The sequence below is a fragment of the Gavialis gangeticus genome, unplaced genomic scaffold (assembly GCF_001723915.1).
Source record: "Gavialis gangeticus isolate Ggan-Ray unplaced genomic scaffold, GavGan_comp1, whole genome shotgun sequence".
In the NCBI taxonomy this organism is placed as follows: domain Eukaryota; kingdom Metazoa; phylum Chordata; order Crocodylia; family Gavialidae; genus Gavialis; species Gavialis gangeticus.
Window position 1 is genome coordinate 141,967,244 of NW_017728992.1, and position 19,274 is coordinate 141,986,517.

Sequence of the window (19,274 nt, forward strand, 5' to 3'; positions counted from 1 at the left end):
CAGGATTCCCTAGAAACTATTCACTAGCTATTATTGGGGGGAATTTCTATACTTTTCAGAAAGTAAGCACAGGCTAACCATTCTTGCTAAGTACAGACATTCAAAAAGCCCAAGCTTGAATTGATTCAATCTTTCCAGGTTAGCCTAACCTGCGTAGATTGAACAGAGAAGCAAGTCAGTAGACATTCACACTTCTGATTCTGGAAATGCAGCCACATGCCTGCAGTGGCTCAGGCTAGAAGCCAGGGGTGCTAGAGCAGCCCTCACTTCCCTTCAGGCTAGAAAGAAACTTTGCTGAGGGGGAATGTGGCCAGAGGAGGGGTTTAAACCCCCACCCTGGCCTGAAGGGACCCCAACCAGGGTCTGCCCAGCTTTTTCCCTCTGCTCATGGCTCAGCATGGTCCAGGACCCCCAGAGCCTCCCTCCCAGCCAGGGAGTGATCCCACTGCAACTTCCCAGCCTCCAGGGCTGGGGTTTCATTTGGGGCAGCCCAGAAGCAAAGCCCAGATTTTTGGGGGGGGGGGGGACGTTGCATGCAACAGCCCAAAGCCCAGGTGGGGGCAGGGGGGGTAGCACACAGGGGCTCCGGGAGCAGAGCATGAGGGTGGCACTGCATATCCCACTTGGAGCTGCATGCCACCCTGGGAGCAGGGCCCAGGACTGGTCCCAGGGTACAACCATTGCAGGCTGCTCTGCTTGCAGAGTTCCCACTGCCACTGCTGGTCCACAGGGCCGAGCACGCACAGTGGCACCACAGGTAAGTGGGAGTGAAGTGTGACAAGATCCCTGAAGGCTCAGGTAGGGCCAGGCCTACAGGGAAGGGCTTGAACAGGCCAGGAGTATAGGGAAGCAGAAGCCGAGCTGCGCTGGCTCCAAAGCAGTTCCTACCCTGGTGGTGCCAGGGTCGCCACCACTGCAGGAGGGATCCGAGCCCAGAATGACCTGCATGCTCCTCTGCTGTGGTTGCCAGAGCTGGCAGGCACCATGGGGCCCCTCCCCTCTATGTGCCTGGGCTGCCCTGTAGGACCAGGGCCTTCCCTGAAGCTGTGGGCCCCATCCCTGACTGGTACAGTGAAAGCAGCAGCCAGAGCAGGACACGTTGCCCCTCAGGCCCATGGCAAGAGCCATGGCCACCTCGCCCGCAGGTCTGCGCTGGAGCCGGTCAGGGGTGGTTGTGCAGGACCCTGCACAACACTGCCCTGCAGCTGGGCGGTTTGGAGCTGCCGCCCACCAGGTGCAGCACCTCGCCCCGCTGTGGCTCAGTTTGGATGCAGCGGCACCCGGCCAATGAGCAGGATCATGGCCAGGCCAGGCCAGGACCTGGCTGTGCTGGGGCTGCCCCATCGCCAGCAGGTCCTGGCCATGCACCATGCCCAGCTCCACTCCGCTCCCCAGCAGCCATGGCCTGCCACATTGCATGGCCCAGCCCTGGTTTCCTCCCCACTTAGCTGCCCCCCTTTTCCCCACCCCACCACTGGAGCGTGGCACCTGGGCTGACCCTGGCCCGTGCAGCAATGTACCCAGCATGGACTCACCCCCTAATCCCCGGGCACTGTTCTCTGCATCCACCAGACTGCTGGGTGCCAAGCTGGGCACACCCTCCTCACTTTTCCCCTACCTGGTGGCAGTGGTGCAGCACAGCCCTGTGTACCAGGCATGAAGCACTACCTCACCACCAATGTCAGGGGGGCCTGCCCTGGCTATACTGGTAGCTGTTGCCTGCCAGGTGGGCAGACGGTGGTGGCAGGGAAGCCACAGGGGTAGTGCCCTGAACCTGGCATACAGGGCCATGCTGAATCACTGCTGCCAAATAGGGGAAGAGTCAGCAGTGCGCAGGCAGCTTGGCGCCTGGAGGCTTGGGGGAATGCAGGTAGTTGTGTTCAGGGTTAGGGGGCAAGCCCATGACGTGCATGCAACTGCAGAGGAAAGAGCCCGCCAAAGCGTCACTCTCCAGCAGGCTAAAGAGGCTGCAGAGCAGGAGCTGTTCCCCCTGCTGCAGGCTCAGCGCTAGTCTGGCAGAGCCAAGCCAAGCCAAACCACGCCACTTGAGCCCCTTCCCCACCCCCACCAGCTTGGGGCCCTCTGGTCTGCGGGGCTCACATCCAGGATGAAGCCACCACTGCTGTGATCCCTCTGTGTATGCCCCCACCTGGGCTTGGGGCCATTTTACTTCCCCTCCCTCCCCACAGTCTGGCCTTTGCTCCTGGGCTGCCCCAAGCAAAGCCCTGGCCCCAGCAGCTAGAAAGGTGCAGCAGAATCAGCCCCTGGCTGGGAGTGGGGCTCTGGGCATCTCATGCTATGCTGAGCCAGGAGCGGGGGGGGGAAAGCTGGGCAGGCCTGAGCTGGGGTCCCTGCCAGTGGGATAGGGGAAAGGAGGGGGGAATTAAACCCCACTAAATCCCCCTGGTTGCTTGAGACTGCTGGTGGGGCTGGCCATGCCGCCAGCCGCTCCAGCAGCAAAGCGGGGTACAGGTGGGGAAATGCCCGATGGGCTGCTCCACCCCAGCCATGCAGACCTTGGCTGCAGTCCCTCGGGGTGGGGGGAAATAAACCCCCTCCCTGCCCCCTTTGCCTCAGGGGGTAATGCCAGGCTGGGTCTGGCCATGTGCTCTAGCCACAAGAGGGGTGGGGGCAGAGGGGCAGGGCCAGCCCTGCTCTCTGGAGCAGACAACCTAGCCCAGCCCAGGGCTACAAGGCGTGCCAAGATGTTGGGGGACTCCAATTTAAACTTAAACCAGGAAGGGGTCTGGGACAGAAGTTCCATAAAGTGGTTTGACCCAAATCAGTTCAGTCTGATACTACATTCAGCCAGGTTCATCTTAAACCAGTTTCAGCCATTTTGAAACTGGTTTATGTGCAATGAGCTTCTGTTCTATTAAAGGTTTAAACCAGTTCCTGACCACTTAAACTGGTGTATAACTTCTGTCCCTAGCCTCTGAAATTGATGGTTTCAGACTTCACTATTCCAGAGTCTTAATTGACCGAGGGAGAACTATAACCTCAATGCAAGGCCTCTGCAGAACACTCAATGCTTCTCTCAAGTAGTCTGGCATTTTTTTTTCTCAAATACAGATTTTCTACTTTGTCAATATATGAAGACAAAGCACCACCTGCCCCACCTCTGCTGCAGACTCCATATGCACTACACAGCAAAGTGAGGATTCAAATCTCTAAGTACCTATGATTACATCTGGAAAGCAAACATTAAAAGAAGATTAAGTGGTAGCCACATAGTTAGAGCAGGTACAAATTAAGTTCATATTCACCAGAAGCACATCTTTGTCATCTCTTCTACATACACGTTGTTCACATAATGAGTTATAGATAATGTGTGTGTCTGGTATCCTCAAATTCTTTATTCAATCATCCATCACAGGAGAAGGTTAAACTTTAGTTGCTCAATAGCTGAACAAATGTTTGTAACCAAGCAATCAATTGCTTTCTTCTCTCCTTCAAAGCCATTACCACCCCAAGCTCAATATTAGTGAGACAGCACTCTCAATATAAAACAGCTGGAATTCTGTTATGTCTGTTAATATTGCACAATAACTTTGCCATCCTGAAGGGCTATAATAGCAAGAAACTGCACCGAAGTTGCAGTGTCGCATTCTACACAACTCTGCTTTCTTAAGTTACCTACAAGTTGCAGTATGTGGCAGGGACAAGGTCCCAGCCGCTGCCACGCTCCCACAGAAACATTCCTGAGCACTACACTTGTGTGAGGAATTCCTATCCTTCCCTCCTCCAAATCTTGAGACACCTTCCTAGGTGCAGGAAAAATAAATGGTAACTGTACTAGTAGCATTTCCCACAAGAAAGCCCAAAGTAAAGTTTAACACACTGTTCCTCATTTGTTTCATTCACAGGGTGTTTAATATCCTGCAGATGGAGATTGCAAAAGGTTGCTACAGACACCAGGTACCCCAACTGTTACTTTAGGCATCTTTAGACATGCCCCAGCACATCCAGTTCTTGTTATGCTTAAATATAAGAACTACTGTTTACACTCATGTTATTCTTCTATGCATACAGATAGCTGTAATAATGGGTTTGAACATAATTCTACATTAAATCTAGCAGACGACCCAAAAGGGGACTGTGTTCCTATTAAAATACTACTTTTAAACAGACTGCAGCCAACATCTGTCAGTGCAGCAAACTGCATTATTTACTTAAGTGTTTGAGGCAAGATATTGAAAGCCACAAGTACTAAATAAAAGCTAAATTAAGATCTCCACCCTATTTCCCCTTGAAAGCCTCCACACCCTATACATTCATAGGGGGAGCAAACCAGAAAGCCACTAACAGGACTAAACCTTCGAAAGAAGCTGCTTCTTTGAAAGTAGGAGAGAAGCACAGTATATTACTCCAAGATAAACAAACTGTAGCATGCATACTGGAAGTGGCACTAGCAACCTCTGCATGGTATGCAGCAAAGTGGGAAGGGAACAGTAGCAGCTATGGCAGGAAGCAGATAGCAGAACAGCGGATCAGTCAGAGGAAAGGGATCAAAAGTGGCACTCAAGGAGGGCGCAGGGCCTATTTTGTGGCAGGTGTGCCATCAGTCCTCCCCCACTGTATTACTCCACAGGGAGTCTAAACAATATGAAATTTTCATTAGTCACCAAGTATTTCATGTGACCTCATGCACTCCTCAAGGAAAACAAACTTGAAATAAAACAAATATTAAGAAACACTTGCAGTTAATGATGCTTGAGTTCAAGTCAGACTAGCATAAGAAATTAAACAAATGGGTTAGCTTACAGAGATATTGCTGTCACATGAACCTACCAAACCTGTCACAAGATTTTAAAATCATCCTTATTCAATGGTTTGGTTTTGTTCCCTTTCATCATTTCTATAGCAATTTTGTGGAGAGTTTGAATAAGCCTCCAGGATTGTTTCCAAAGAAGCCTGATGTTGAGTATTCCCAAAGCCCCCAGCAAGAATTAGAGAAGGAATTATTCACCCAAAAATTTAGTTGCTTGCTCTAATAAATACTTTTGGCACAATCCACTTTAAATTCTTAAAGTGTGCTAGATGGCATTTAAACAATGGAGAAGATCCCTGCCCCAACTCTTACCATCTGAGACAAAACAGCTGACTGTACACCAATAAGCACAAACTAGCCTAGAAATTATTGAAGGATATTCATTCTTGTTCTCAACTATTGCTAACTTTGTAAGCATTATGGAAAATCCACAGAGCGTCTCAAAGCAGCGGTTTCACAGGGCTGTTTTGACACAGTCCCAGCTGGTTCCCAAACAGTATTTGAGAGGTGACAAGGGAAGTGGAGGAAGGGCTTTCTTGTTTTCTTAACATAAGCAATAAGATAATCGCAAGGAAGTGCTAGTACAAGTCACCTTTGGGGGCTGCTTTAGAAGTTAGTCATTGCTGGAGTCTGCCACAAGAGCATCGGTTCAGCCTTGAGAAGTCTACACTAGAAGAAGGGAGAAGACTTCTGAAATCTTCCAAGTAAAAAAATTCACTCAATTTTTTGGCCAACTCTGTCCAAAACAAGGGAGAATGGATCATGATGAAACCTGTGGAGTATTTAGTACAGCCTTAAGAATCCAGTCTCTACCAGCAGATGGTATCACAGGCAGGAAGAAGGTTGACTGCATAGTCCAGGACCAGGTTGCATTTCCTCACAAAGAATCTTCTGCTTTATGGGATCTCAGTGAGCCAGTTCTAGCTATTAAATCCAAGTGCTGGAAGGACATGGCCTGACAACAGAACATGCCCACTTGCATCTTCACTTTTACCTGTGCTACCCTTGAGACTTCCTAGAACTCCCAAGTGCTTACAAACATTTTTGTGGTGCTGACAGAAGACCTGGACAGAGGAGTAGGTCTTCTGTCACTGAGTAGGTCACTAAGAAGGTAGGTCTTCACCATTTCCATGGCACTGTCAAAGGAAAAAAAAAAAAAACACTTAAGCATACCCTGCCTATCCGCAGCTATTTACACCAAACTTGAAAATACATCAGCAAAGCAGCTCCAGGGATGTCCCCAGGAACAGCTCTCTGGGATAATGTACTCAAGTCTCTGTAACAACTACAAGGGATGCTCCCAGTGTGGGTTCACAACATATTTCCAGGCCTCATGACTGCAAGCAGGAACAGGTACGTGGGGTGTGCTCAGCAGCACCCCTACCCTAGCCACAGTTATTGTTTCAGGATGCAGCTGCATAAGCAATTGGTGTTATTTTGAATTCCAAGGAGCGCAGGAAATACAGAAGTTCCCTCAAAGTACGGCTGCTAGATCAGCCTTGAACTTTACTCTCCAGCTGTGATCTAATACATGAAATCTAGTATGCTCCAGTCCTCTCCCCAAAATATTTAGCAACCTGGAGTAACAGAGTCCTTGACTTCTTTCCATGCACAATGGCCTGCTTGTGTCATTCCATTCTGAATGAAAAAGGGAAAAGGCAAGTTTTTTCTTTCATCTGTCCTCCAGCATAGGCATGATACAGAAATATACTACACAGGAATGATTAGAACACAACTGATGCTGATATTCAAAGAAGATACAAGTACAAGGGACAGTGGCACAGAAGCTGTCACTATCATTATTTTCAATATCCTAACTCCTACATTGTTTTTGTCAAAAACCTTGAACTTGATGCAGGGATGTATGCTGTAGCTTGGTCTAATAGAAAAATATTAGATTTATCCAAAGAACCTTGTCTGCCTATGAACTTGATACAGTGAATACAGTGTGAACTGATAGAGACATATGAACATAAGCACCAGGAACAATTAACACCTTTGATTGGGGAATTTTATTATCCTTGTCACCACTTTAATGTTGCCCCCTAATTGAATTATTTTATTATTTGCAATATTCATTTGTACCTAGAGCACCATGCACATTTTAATACACACACTTAATTGTATCAGTCCGCCTTCAGAAGATATTGCCATAAAGAAAATTTCAGGAAATAATTAAAGTAAGCCTCTGTGCTTCCCAAATAAACTTAACAGTTAGTGGCTCTTTGGTAAAATACGGCCAAGCCTCTGAGCACTTATACCCATGGCATGTGGAGAATCCTACTGAATTCTATGCTGCTTACACTATTTTTAGCAGAGCCAAGAAGAGTCCAGGATTTTTTCTAGGGCAGTTAAACCAGATAAAGAACCTACCAATATGCAACAGCATGTGTTGCTATGAAACATGGCAGTGCTTTATCACTTAAGCAGCTTCTGTAGAGAATACATGCCTGCTGAGCTCATGTTTTTGTTCTCCCTTCAGTCTTAAGCTTGATATCAACTGCAGTACTGGTGGCTAAAATTGGAAAGCACTGGATTGCAGAAGAAAACCACTCTTTTTGTCACATTTTGCTCCTGCAAGTCATGCTAACAAATTTCAACAGATTAAAACCGACAAAAACAACCCGCACCTGTTACCATTCCCTTCCAAAGTACTTCTTTATTTACTGTGCAGAAAGACAATAAAAGGTAGTCATACGTAGAGTTTAGATTATGGTTGTGTGAGATGGCTTGGATAGGGATGATCCAGCCTCAGGAAGGGGGGTTGGCGTAGATAACCTCTGAAGTCTCTTTCAGCCCTACTTCTCTATGACATAAAACACAATGACCCTTTCTAGCTTTACAATAGCTTAACCAGATCTACTTCATGGTGCAGCATACAGGATTTCATCCAGGAATTCCTGTATCAACTCCACAGCTTCTGGTTCCACTATTCTATCAGCCCTTATCGCTTTAGTCCAAGCACCTTACAGAAGAGCATTAAGTGATAACAAGGATCTTCTAGACTAGAAGTGGCCAAACTTCTTAAGCCTTCTAGCTGCAAACCAAATTATTAATGTGGCCAAGGACCACACTACACACAACTTTTGAAATACGAATGCCCTGGAGTCATGGATCTGTGCACAGCACTTCAGCTTAAAATAATTTGTTTTTGTAAATAGCTTCTTTATTTTAAGAAGAATGAACTGAAGAGCATAAGTCAGAATAAATGAACACCCTTTAACTAGATCTTTCTTCAGAAACTGCACAGAACTCACAAACCACCCAATTTAGACGTATCCAAATTGTAAAGGCTTTGAATCTTAGAAAAATATTCAAGATTGGCCATGTAGGCCAGCTTGTCTCTTCCTTCACTCCCTACCCCACAAGTTTGCATATTTCCTGGGATGTATCCTGCATACAAATCTCAATCTAATTTATAAGGCCCTAGAGCAACGATTCTGAACCAGGGTGCTGCAGCACTCCGAGGTGCCTTGAGATCCTTTCAAGGGTGCTGCAGGGTGCACCTAACACTGTTAGGTGTTAAACATGATTCATAAGATAAACACAGATTTCGAACAGGAATGCACACTTAAAACATCCTACCCTATTGTAGTCTGAGTTCTTTGCAACAGAAAAAGAACAGCTCTCTTATTTTATTGTAATCTAAAAAACTAATAGAAAACTGAGCTACGCTTTACTAAAGGGTGCCTCGAGTCTAACAAGATTGAGAACCACTGTCCTGGAGTTAGAATTCTGGCTCTGATCAGGCTTGTACCAAGTTTAGACCCCCTACTCTTCTCCAGTCTTCACAAAGCAGCAGGTCTACTCAAAGGGCCTGAATGGCTATGCCATGTTTCCATCTGGCCTCCTTGAAACACCAAGATCATACTGGATAATCTCTGCCTGCCCTTCCCTTAGCTGAACTGAAGAGAATTGTAGCTAAATCTATGAGGACCAGGTTCCAAAATATTATCTCCACTTAAGAGCATCACTAGGAAGCAAATACATGAGGTGAAAACATTAAGAATTGGAATAAGCAATTTGGTGGGTGGGGGAGGGAAGCATTCACCCACTACCTCTAGTTTGGAAATCATCTGGAAATATGGAGGGCCAGGCAGCAGCCACAGGCCAGCAGAGCCAATAACTACAGCAGCAATCCGACAGAGGCTAGAACAGGGGTGGGCAAAATGTGGCCCACCAAGTCATTCTATTTGGCCCATGGAGCCCCTAAAAATTTAGAAAAGTAATGTTTCTCTGCCCTGACTATCTGTTACGTGACCTTTGATGGCTTGCCAGAACTCAGTAAACAGCCCTCCACCCAAAATAACTGCCCACCCCTGGGCTAGAAGAAATGCTATCCTGGAACAGACCTAAGGAGAGCCCAGCAGACAAAATGCAGCCACGTGAGGTCAAGGAGTCTCCCAGGGGTGCAGCTGAGAAGCACACACTATGACCAGGAGGGAAAGTGCTAAGGGAAGACAGAATAACCATCTGTGATAATGACATGCTGGCAGTATATTTTAATCCATTACTCACATATCAGAGCCCTCTAAACAGTGCAATGGAGGACTGAGTGCAGAGCCACTGTTTTACTGAGGGAGATAAAGTTTGAGAGACCAAGGTGTGAAGCATGCGTCTCCTTTTCAAAGCAACTTGAATATCAGGCACTGAAGGTCTGCCCTTGTTCTGTGCTCTCTGAAGTGAACTTCGCAGTTCACTATTAAGAATTGTACCAGGAGTATGTGCAACCTCTTCCTACCATTCAGAGGTTTCTCTAAGGAAAGGGGGAAGAAGGGAGGGGAAATATGAAGATATATATTTTGCATGGTAACTTCATGAAGAATACACTTTAATGCTCACAGAAAATTCAAGTCCTTCAAAAAAAAAAAAACCTGCTGCATTATGCCACATTAACACCCAGCAGTGAAGAAGTTGTAACAGTCGAGATGGATCACCCTCACTCATCCAATTGTTCTCATATTTTTATAAGTATTCAGCCACTCAAAAGGAGCTTCTGCACTACTTATCTAGTGTGGGCATGAGTGGTGTTATGGAAACAGAAATGCAGCCAAGCATATCTGCAGTTCACACTGACCAAAGGCTGTACATATGAAGAAAAAAGATTAGTCTTTTGAAAGCAAGAGCACAGCAAATACGTAGAGGAACCACTCTTAACCAGCCTGCTAACTGGTGACTTTGGTGCAAGAAGGATCTGCTGCTCTTTTCCATCTCTTCTATACCTCAGAACTAGAATGTAACCCACCTCTCTTTAGAGGCAGAGCTCTGTTGGAAGGAGTTTGTCAGAGCACTGCAAGCACTAACTAGTAAGCAGAGTCAGAAATGCACTCTTCCAACCCCTACTGCCCGAGTCCTCCCAACCAATCAGCTAGAGGATCCCTTATACCAGGGCTGTCCAACTTCTGTGCCATAGCCCAGTTCCTTTCCCACAAGCCACCTGCTCCTGGGAACACGTAGGCAGTACCAACACTACCCTAGACCCCCCTTCCACTATGCCACCCTAGAAAACAGAAGCCAGAGGAAAGGAGAGCAATGGGGGGAGGGGGGGCAGGAAGCAGTGCAGTGGAGATTGGGAAGAGGCTGTGGGCTACATGTTATCAGTTTAACAGCCCTGCAGGCTATCAGTTTGACAGCCCTGCTTTACATGACCATTCTGCACTGTAAGACAGTATGGAGAAGAACCAAGCCGAGTATTTGACCTGAACGTTAACCCTGATGTCACATTTCCCTCATCTGGCAGAGCGCTATATGTTTGCAGGTATCTAAAGCCATCAATGGATAAAGACACATTTCAGATCCCACAACAAGTGGCCAAATGTTGCAAGAGTCCGTTTTTTTAAAGCAAGGACCTCTGTAAATGAGACTTCAGTTTGGAGAACTTGCATATCTAGTAGACAGCCAGAACTGCAGTAAGCCAGATTTTTTTTTTGAAGGAACTATTCATAAACCATTCAAAACTGTAGTTCTTCTGAAAAAGGGCATGACTTGCCACAAGAATCAAGTATTACTACCTGTAAAAAACAGCTGCTGTACAAGGCATGGCATCGGATATGAATTCCCATACCAGAATGGAAGTTTGGAACAGGGGATCTGGCTAACAACCCTGAGTACATAAAGTTATAATGTTAACTGGATGGCCTGTGCTAGATACAGCAGTTAAGCTTCATGTGCAGAGCTGATACAGGGATATGGTTGTGATTTATAAATGAAAAGAAAATTTAGAGCACCAAAGGAAAATACTGTTATATGAAGACAACAGTATTTTTTAAGATATGTTAAGAAACAGCCTGTTATCCTAAATGGTTTATTAGAAGTCAAAATTCCAGGTCTTGCTAGCAGAGAAGTGAGAAAGGGAATAAGGGAGAGAGTGTCAAAAAGTAATTAGAAATAGGCCACCCTCATCAGGGAACTTGCTGCACAATTTACTACTCATAGCTTACTGGCTTTAAGGGCTCCCAACACTAATTTTGACAGCAGTATTTCTCAGAAGCTTTCAGCCACCATCAGCGCCTTATTTCAGCAGGTAAGGTACAAGCAGAGCTCATAATCAGGTTTTAATTAACCCTAGCTTTTTGCACAAAGCGTGTTTGGGATCATGGTTTGTAACTCAACATTAACTGGGCTTAGCTGTGGTATCAGTTACCTTCTAAATCTAGAGATGAGGTGTCTTTAGACATCTCCCCAGGATGTCCCACTCCTGAAAAAAGCTGGTTTGATAAAGAGAGGAATAAGCCATGTGTTGACTCCCACGGGATGCTCCATAATAGCCGCATTGGACCATGGTGCGGAAGGAGTTCCAAGTAAGAGCAGCTCATGGAAAAAGCCTCACCTACAGGCAGCTGCTGAGGAATTGGTGGCAATGGGTAGGGGGTGCACAGGGGTGAATGCCTCCAGTGGTGGAGGAACAAGACAGCGTAGTACTCAGCCTGCTTCTCGGAACTAGGAACGCTCAAGCTGTCTTAAGTGATAAGAGGGAAAATTTCCCAGTTAAAGTACTTTTAATTGGAGGCATTTTAGATAGAAAGGATCCAATCACACAGAAGTACCAAGTACATCAGTGGGCACTACTCTAAAAGAGTTACAGCCCCCAATTTAGATTAAGTTGAAACTAACTCAGACAAATTTGGCCAAAGTTATAGGTTTTCAGTCCAGTGCTTAATCTGTTTAATGTTATCATCCTTTGTGTGTGCGCACATGCTGGCGTTCACATATAGCAGGCTACTAAAGGATAAGTGAGACATGCACCCAGAGTAAACTCTGGACCACAATGAAGCAAAAGCAGCAATGTGGTGTTTTGATGCAAGCTCAGCAGCGTTGTAATTCTGTCCCGATGCCACTTACGAATCGGTCACAGGCTTGCTGACCAGGGGGTCAGAAACCTGGTAACATAAGCCAGAGCGGTCACTCCTGCACTAGCTGCTCCAACATACCTGGTCTCACCTCTCCAAACCCCACCACCACTTGCTCCCAACATCAGGGGAAGGAAGTGAGTGGTGGAAACCTTAAGACACTTGATAGCCAGGAGGGGCTTTGCAGCTCAGACTACATGGCGAAATCTCTCACAAAATCAGACCAAAAATGAGATCTTAAAGCAAGCCTAGAACACTGCTGAAAATGACTGGCAGGTTTAGCTAGTATAACCTAAATTACAGTTTTGAGCAGTGCTCAATAAGAGCTAGGCCTAGCTGAACAGAGCTCAATGGCACAGTTTAGTGACAGCTTTTCATCATCCAGGAACCCAGCATAATTCAGAGAAACTTTGATATGTTCTGTACTGTCCCACCCCGGGGCTTTATTCACAGCTGGCTCTGTTTTATCATGACAGCACTCTAAGCCCAGTATTTTTTTCAAGGATTCTGTTTTTAGCCCACGATGTGGTAGGGGAAAGGAGTTTTTGATCCAGGAGATTTTGTCAGTTTTCAGCAAAGGGGAATAAAGCAAAATGTCTCAAAGGGGAATAGAGCAAAATAAGCCAAGGATCTGGGACCTTCTCTTCTTGGTGAAAGGGGATGAGGGGCTGACTTGAGGTAGGAGGTCTGCACAAAGGAAGAGGATTAAGGAAGTGCTGTATTACTTGAGGATGTTGCTCTTGCCAAAGAAACCCATCTGCCTAAGGCAGAAAGTGAACTTGTTTCACACATGGGGGAGGGGAATGATGACTAAAGTGTTTTCTCCATATACCTTACTACATTGGTGCAGTTAGAGAAAGAAAAATCCCCTTCAGCTCTCCTGCTTGTACAAGAGTACCTTGCTGACTCAGATCTAACCTGCACTGGGATAGAGTGCTTTATACAGGCATACCTCGGAGATATTGTGGGTTCAGTTCCAGACCACCGCAATAAAGCGAATATCGCGATAAAGCGAGGCACACGAATTTTTTGGTTTCCCAGTGCATATAAAAGTTATATTTACACTATACTGTAGTCTATTAAGTGTGCAATAGCATTATGTCTAAAAAACAATGTACATACCTTAATTAAAAAATACTTTATTGCTAAAAAATGCTAACCATCATCTGAGCCTTCAGCGAGTCGTAATCTTTTTGCTGGTGGAGGGTCTTGCCTCGATGTTGATGGCTGCTGACTGATCAGGGTGGTGGTTGCTGAAGGTTGGGGTGGCTGTGGCAATTTCTTAAAATAAGACAACAATGAAGTTTGCCGCATCGATTGACTCTTCCTTTCACGAAAGATTTCTCTGTAGCATGCGATGCTGTTTGATAGCATTTTACCCACAGTAGAACTTCTTTCAAAATTGGAGTCAATCCTCTCAAACCCTGCCGCTGCTTCATCAACTAAGTTTATGTAATATTCTAAATCCTTTGTTGTCATTTCAACAATGTTCACAGCATCTTCACCAGGAGTAGATTCCATCTCAAGAAACCACTTTCTTTGCTCATCCATAAGAAGCAACTCCTCATCCGTTAAAGTTTTATCATGAGATTGCAGCAATTCAGTCACATCTTCAGGCTCCACTTCTAATTCTAGTTCTCTTGCTATTTCCACCACATCTGCAGTTACTTCCTCCACTGAAGTCTTGAACCCCTCAAAGTCATCCATGAGGGTTGGAATCAACTTCTTCCAAACTCCTGTTAATGTTGATATTTTGACCTCCTCCCATGAATCACGAATGTTCTTAATGGCATCTAGAATGGTGAATCCTTTCCAGAAGGTTTTCAATTTACTTTGCCCAGATCCATCAGAGGAATCACTATCTATGGCAGCTATAGCCTTACGAAATGTATTTCTTAAATAATAAGACTTGAGACTTGAAAGTCGAAATTACTCCTTGATCCATGGGCTGCAGAATGGATGTTGTGTTAGCAGGCATGAAACAACATTAATCTCGTTGTACATCTCCATCAGAGCTCTTGGGTGACCAGGTGCATTGTCAATGAGCAGTAATATTTTGAAAGGAATCTTTTTTTCTGAGCAGTAGGTCTCAACAGTGGGCTTAAAATATTCAGTAAACCATGTTGTAAACAGATGTGCTGTCATCCAGGCTTTGTTGTTCCATTTATAGAGCACAGGCAGAGTAGACGGCGTCGACCCTGCGTCGAGCAAGTCTATGGCGCTGATAGACTTGCTCGACGCAGGGTTGCCACAAACCTTCAATTTGTAAAAAACACAATGTCTGCGAAGCACAATAAAGCGAAGCACAAAACGAAGTATGCCTGTACTAGTACAAATGGGCCTACACTGGGGCTCTTACTAGTATGACTTAGTGACAATCACCATCTTACTGGGATAGCTTTGCTACTGAAGTGCTTAGGATGGGTTTATGCTTGAAGAAGCACTAAAGCTGCTAGTTACAAAAGTTCTCTTTTACAAGAAGAGAAGACTAGACTAGGAAGCTTTTTTTGGCAACAACAGTTTAAACATTACTTTCCGATTCTTTATATTCTTCATTTAGAGACTATTTAGCCTTTCAATTAGCTCATGGCAATATTCTAGACAATTTGCACTTTAAAGTACAAAGACAGTTTATACATATAATAGAAGTAGTAGAGACATTCTTCTCAGTCTCCCAAACACTATCTGGAAGTTTGTAGCTAGCAATTCGTTACCTAACCAAAGCTCATGCCTCTCTAAATCTGTAAGGTGCCACCTTATTCTGCCTGACTTCAGGCTAACACAGCTAACTGCCACGTAATCCTGTCTTTCACTATCACCTTATGTTACACTGCCACCCCATACCTGGCTTCCTACTACATTCTGTAGAGATATACAAAGAGGTTAGAACAAGTTATCTGAAAAATGATTTTATTTCCTATTCAAAGGATCAGTTTCTATTGTTCTAGTACCTTTTATTTTTACTTGTCCACGGATGGCAGCAACTTGCAAAAATAAAGTTGGATGGGGAAACACCAAAAGAGTTGGGTGGTGAAACACTGAAAGAAGAGTTGCAATAGACTGGAGCCCTTAACTGTTTGTTTCCCTATCCATGCAATGTTTGCACTTCAGATGTATAAAACTGTAACAGAAGCAGTTTAGATGTGTGCTAGGGTTTCAGTGAAATTTGGATTTTATTTAAGATAATAAAAATAAAAACAAAACAGAATACAACTCACTAGGTACGGCTTAAATTTTGACACCAGACATGCCTATATCAAAATCTGGTTATCTGCTCATAAACTTAGCCTATCAAAAGGCTCTAAAATCATGTCTATTTAAAATGTGGGGGCAAAAAGCAGATTTTCCATATTTAAACAAATATTTACACTGAAGTGCCTCCTAATATATATGCAACTTGTTTAACCCCAAGTAGTACTCATGAAGAAAAGCTTTATAAAAAAAAAAAAAGGTGCATTATGTTTCTGTTCAGTCATGAACGTGACCAGTTCAACTGATGTAAAAGGCTTTCTGCTCCTGGTTTAGAGTGCAGTTTGTTCTCCTACTAGTAATATCAGCTAGTGTTAAACATGCTCTACTGATGAGTAGTGAGGGATCTCTTATTCTTGCTAGCAGTAGTTCCCTCCACATTGATTTTACATAAGAATTAAATATCACCTCTTAAGATTATGTGACCTAAACTTCTAGTTCCAGAGGGAGATGCTTAGGTTGTGTGGAGCTGCAAAAATACAACACAAAGAATCTCAGAAAAGAATCACACATATTCCACCTGTACAGTCACCATGTCCACAGTACCAATACAACAATGAACATGTATTGGGCAGAATTTTAAAGGAATACTGGCAGGCCACATGTAATCCAAAATTTAGTTTTAAAAAGACCAAACCTTTGCAAATCTGTATTTGGTTTTACAAGTTGCATTTAAAGGGAAAACATGCATGTATGTACACAGATGTATAAATGCATTTTAAAGTTAATTTGAATAATCATATTGATTTATTAATAGTTTTGCAGGAGATTTTTTTAACTTAAAGAATTAAAACAAATTCAATAAAGGCCATCTAGCCAACCAAAATGCCTTTTATTTTCACAGGTCATTGGATAAAACTATAAACAATGGCTGTCAAGGCACTACAATACCTTGACACCCATTAATGGGAAATGTGGGTCATATACAGCAATTTCACTATCATCATCAGCAAAACAGTTTTAAAACCCTCTTACTCACTGAAGACTAACCTTTAAGATTTTTGTTCTAATCTTTTAAAATAAAGCCCAAATTAAATGTCCTTTTCAAACTTGCCAGAGGGGGATGAAGGAGGCAAAGGTGCATTTTTCTATTGTACAAAGTAGTCAGATTCTTAATATTACAACTATAGTTGAATTTGATAAAAGGTGCCTTGAATTTTAGTACCTCTGGGTTGATTCTTCCCTTCCCACAAGCCTTCCTCTCAAGTTCATGCCAAGATTAATTTACCGACAGCTTATGCTTCCTTAAGCAATAGATGTAGAATTGCTAGATAAAGCAATATTGTCAAGGAGGTTTACAATCCAGAAGTCATCCAGTTTGACAATTAGGTGTGCCTTTCAGCAGACAAGTTATTGTACTGGTGAGTGCAGGAAGATCAAAAGCTATTAATTTGAATAAGAATCTCGTTTATCTCCTGCGTGAGAGTGTCCGACCGCTGCTTTTCTTTAGAGGAGTTTCTCTCTAACCTTACATTTCATTTATTTAACTAAATCTACCTTGTTATTTATTATGCAGGAGCCTTGTTATCTCAACATAGTGTTTTTTTTATTATTTGCAGCATAGTCTTATGTTGTACAAAGATGTCATTTATACCGAAGGAATTCAGGAGCTGAATTGAATGACATTTCTGAAGAACCAGCTATTTTACTATGCAAGTCCCAAGAAACTTTCTTTCAAGGTTCCACAGTATTCCAACACAAAGTTCTGCTTTCAGAGAATGGCTGCTGTGGGATACAGTCCATCCTGTACACAGATTTTTAGACAGATTTTTTTAAATTAAAATATCCTTGTGATTCTAAAGATGTACTTTGAAGATTATTACTAAGATAGCAAGTCTTTTGACCAGACAAACTGAATGTGAAAACATGTCCAAGTTTATGTAAGGGGCTGCCCAAGTCATATAAAAACAACAAGATTTAGCCACTTTACAACCATTTCACTTTCAAAATTCAGCTTTGGCAAACAAGTTTGGAGTACCATGGCAGAGTTAAACACCAAGTTTTGTAACTTCTGTCTATAGGAGTACTGAATCTCATCCTACTTTACCATATGAAGATACCATATGTAAGTAAGTTAGCTTGTGCTTTGATTAAAATTTCAAAATGCAAAACTAACTGAAACTTAAGATTCATTTGAAGTCAACAGATCACTTGCAAGTTCCATCAGACACCACTGGGTCTCTTTCTGGCCTTTGCAGAAAAGTTCACAGGTGTTTCAAATGTACTCTGGTACAAAGTGTACCATGTTAATGTAAACAATGTTTGGACTAACTTACTAATGCATTGATTAAACAAACCAACTGCACTGCCAGGTGAGTATTAAATATGGCTTGGAACAGAGACAGAATTCCAGGGTTCTGTCCAAAGTCAGACAGAGACCCCAAACTGAAGGCATGCCAACAGTGTACACAAGACTAGCCATCAAACACTTACTTTTATTATTATGAACACATTCACAATGAGCCATAAAATTAGGTTAAACAGGGCCAAATAACAAATTTGATCTGGTAAGAGCAGCACCACTGGCTCAGCAATGGAGAAACAGCTCATAACCGAATCCGGTTTATTCAACCCTATAAAAAGCTATGATGGAAAATTTAGTACGTTGCCATGTGGAAAAAGTGTTAGAGCCACAGGTAATAAATAAATATATCAGGTATCAGGCCAATAAAACAATCAACTTCAAAACTGCAAAACTCAACTCAGCCTTTTTCCCCAAAAAACAGGTTCGTGACCTCAGAAATAGCTTCCAGAGACGACAGAGCTAGATAGGCTCCCAAACGTAAAGAAAGTGAAAACCAGTGAGGTTTTTGTCTTCCAGAATCTACAAACTGCTGCAGTGCTTCTATTCCTGTCATTCAAATGCCCCTGGACAACAGCCAAACTGAAATTCCCTGTTGCTGGGCAGAGCTATGAACAGCCAGGATGAGGATGCCAAGTAAATGGCAGGTGTTCACCTCTTCTGCTTTTTCCTCCCCTATTTGGAAAAATTCACCCTTACTGCTCAAGAGACTGATAGCATTCCTATTCGAGGGCAAGGGACAGGACCTCTGACACCCGGACATTCACCTCTTAGCAGCTAAATTTGGCAGCCAGGCTTGGCTTCACTACAGCATTGCCCCAATCTTTTACTAATACCTAGCCTTACACTAGAAATTCATGGCTTTACCCAATGCATTTAGCTTTCTTGCCAACCGCCTTCCAGTATATCTTTTCACTTTTTCCAATTACAGCAAACAGGAAGAAAAAAAAAAATGCTCTCCTGTGCTACAGGAGAACTGGAGGCTTCCTTTTACCAAATCAATCTGTTCAACTCTGTGCTCCACCATTAGCAGACTTTTAAGAGTGACAAGCCAAATTCAGGGGGCAAACCTCTGATTTGCTGCATTTCAAGAGTTATTTTCAGGATGCTGAACCCCCCCAGTAAGAGATGCAGGAGGAAGGCGTTCAAGAAACTCTCAGCCTGTGCATGGAGCCATCCCAGCGAGACTATGCAGTTATTAAATATGAATGCATGAGCTATTTTAGCAGGTTTCAAACCCAGCATCCCCGGGGCCGATTTGGAGCCAAACCACCCCGCCAGGGACAAATTTAGAAGGAAGCAACTCACAGCAAGGGCTGGCATCTATTTTTGCAAGGGGGGCAAACCGTTGCGCAGTGGAGGCCTCCCAACCAGCTCGTGCAGGGAAGCTGCTGCTGTGACCAATGCGCACAGCCCTTGCCAAGGGGCCAGGACCGGGCAGGTCCCAGGAGGACGGAAGGGCCCCGGGCAAGGAGCACCAAGGGGGCGGCCCGGGGACGCCCAGGCCTGCGGGCAGAGGTGGCAGGTGCCAGACGGGTCCCGCCCGCAGCGGGGCGGGGCGGGGCGGGGCGGGGCAGGCCTGCGGCCACACAGGCAGCCAGGC

At 44.3% G+C, this 19,274-nt stretch overlaps 1 protein-coding gene across 1 annotated transcript in view; it reads right to left on the reverse strand.

Moving 5' to 3' along the window:
- Positions 1–13,290: 13,290 nt before the first annotated feature.
- Positions 13,291–19,274, reverse strand: part of LOC109298861 (tigger transposable element-derived protein 1-like) — a gene marked incomplete at its 3' end in the record, with an annotated part of 19,054 nt that continues 13,070 nt past the window's right edge. Inside the window, 3 exon segments of the mRNA XM_019519190.1 lie at positions 13,291–14,031; positions 14,033–14,103; positions 14,106–14,318. Coding sequence (XP_019374735.1) covers positions 13,291–14,031; positions 14,033–14,103; positions 14,106–14,318 — 1,025 coding nt within the window.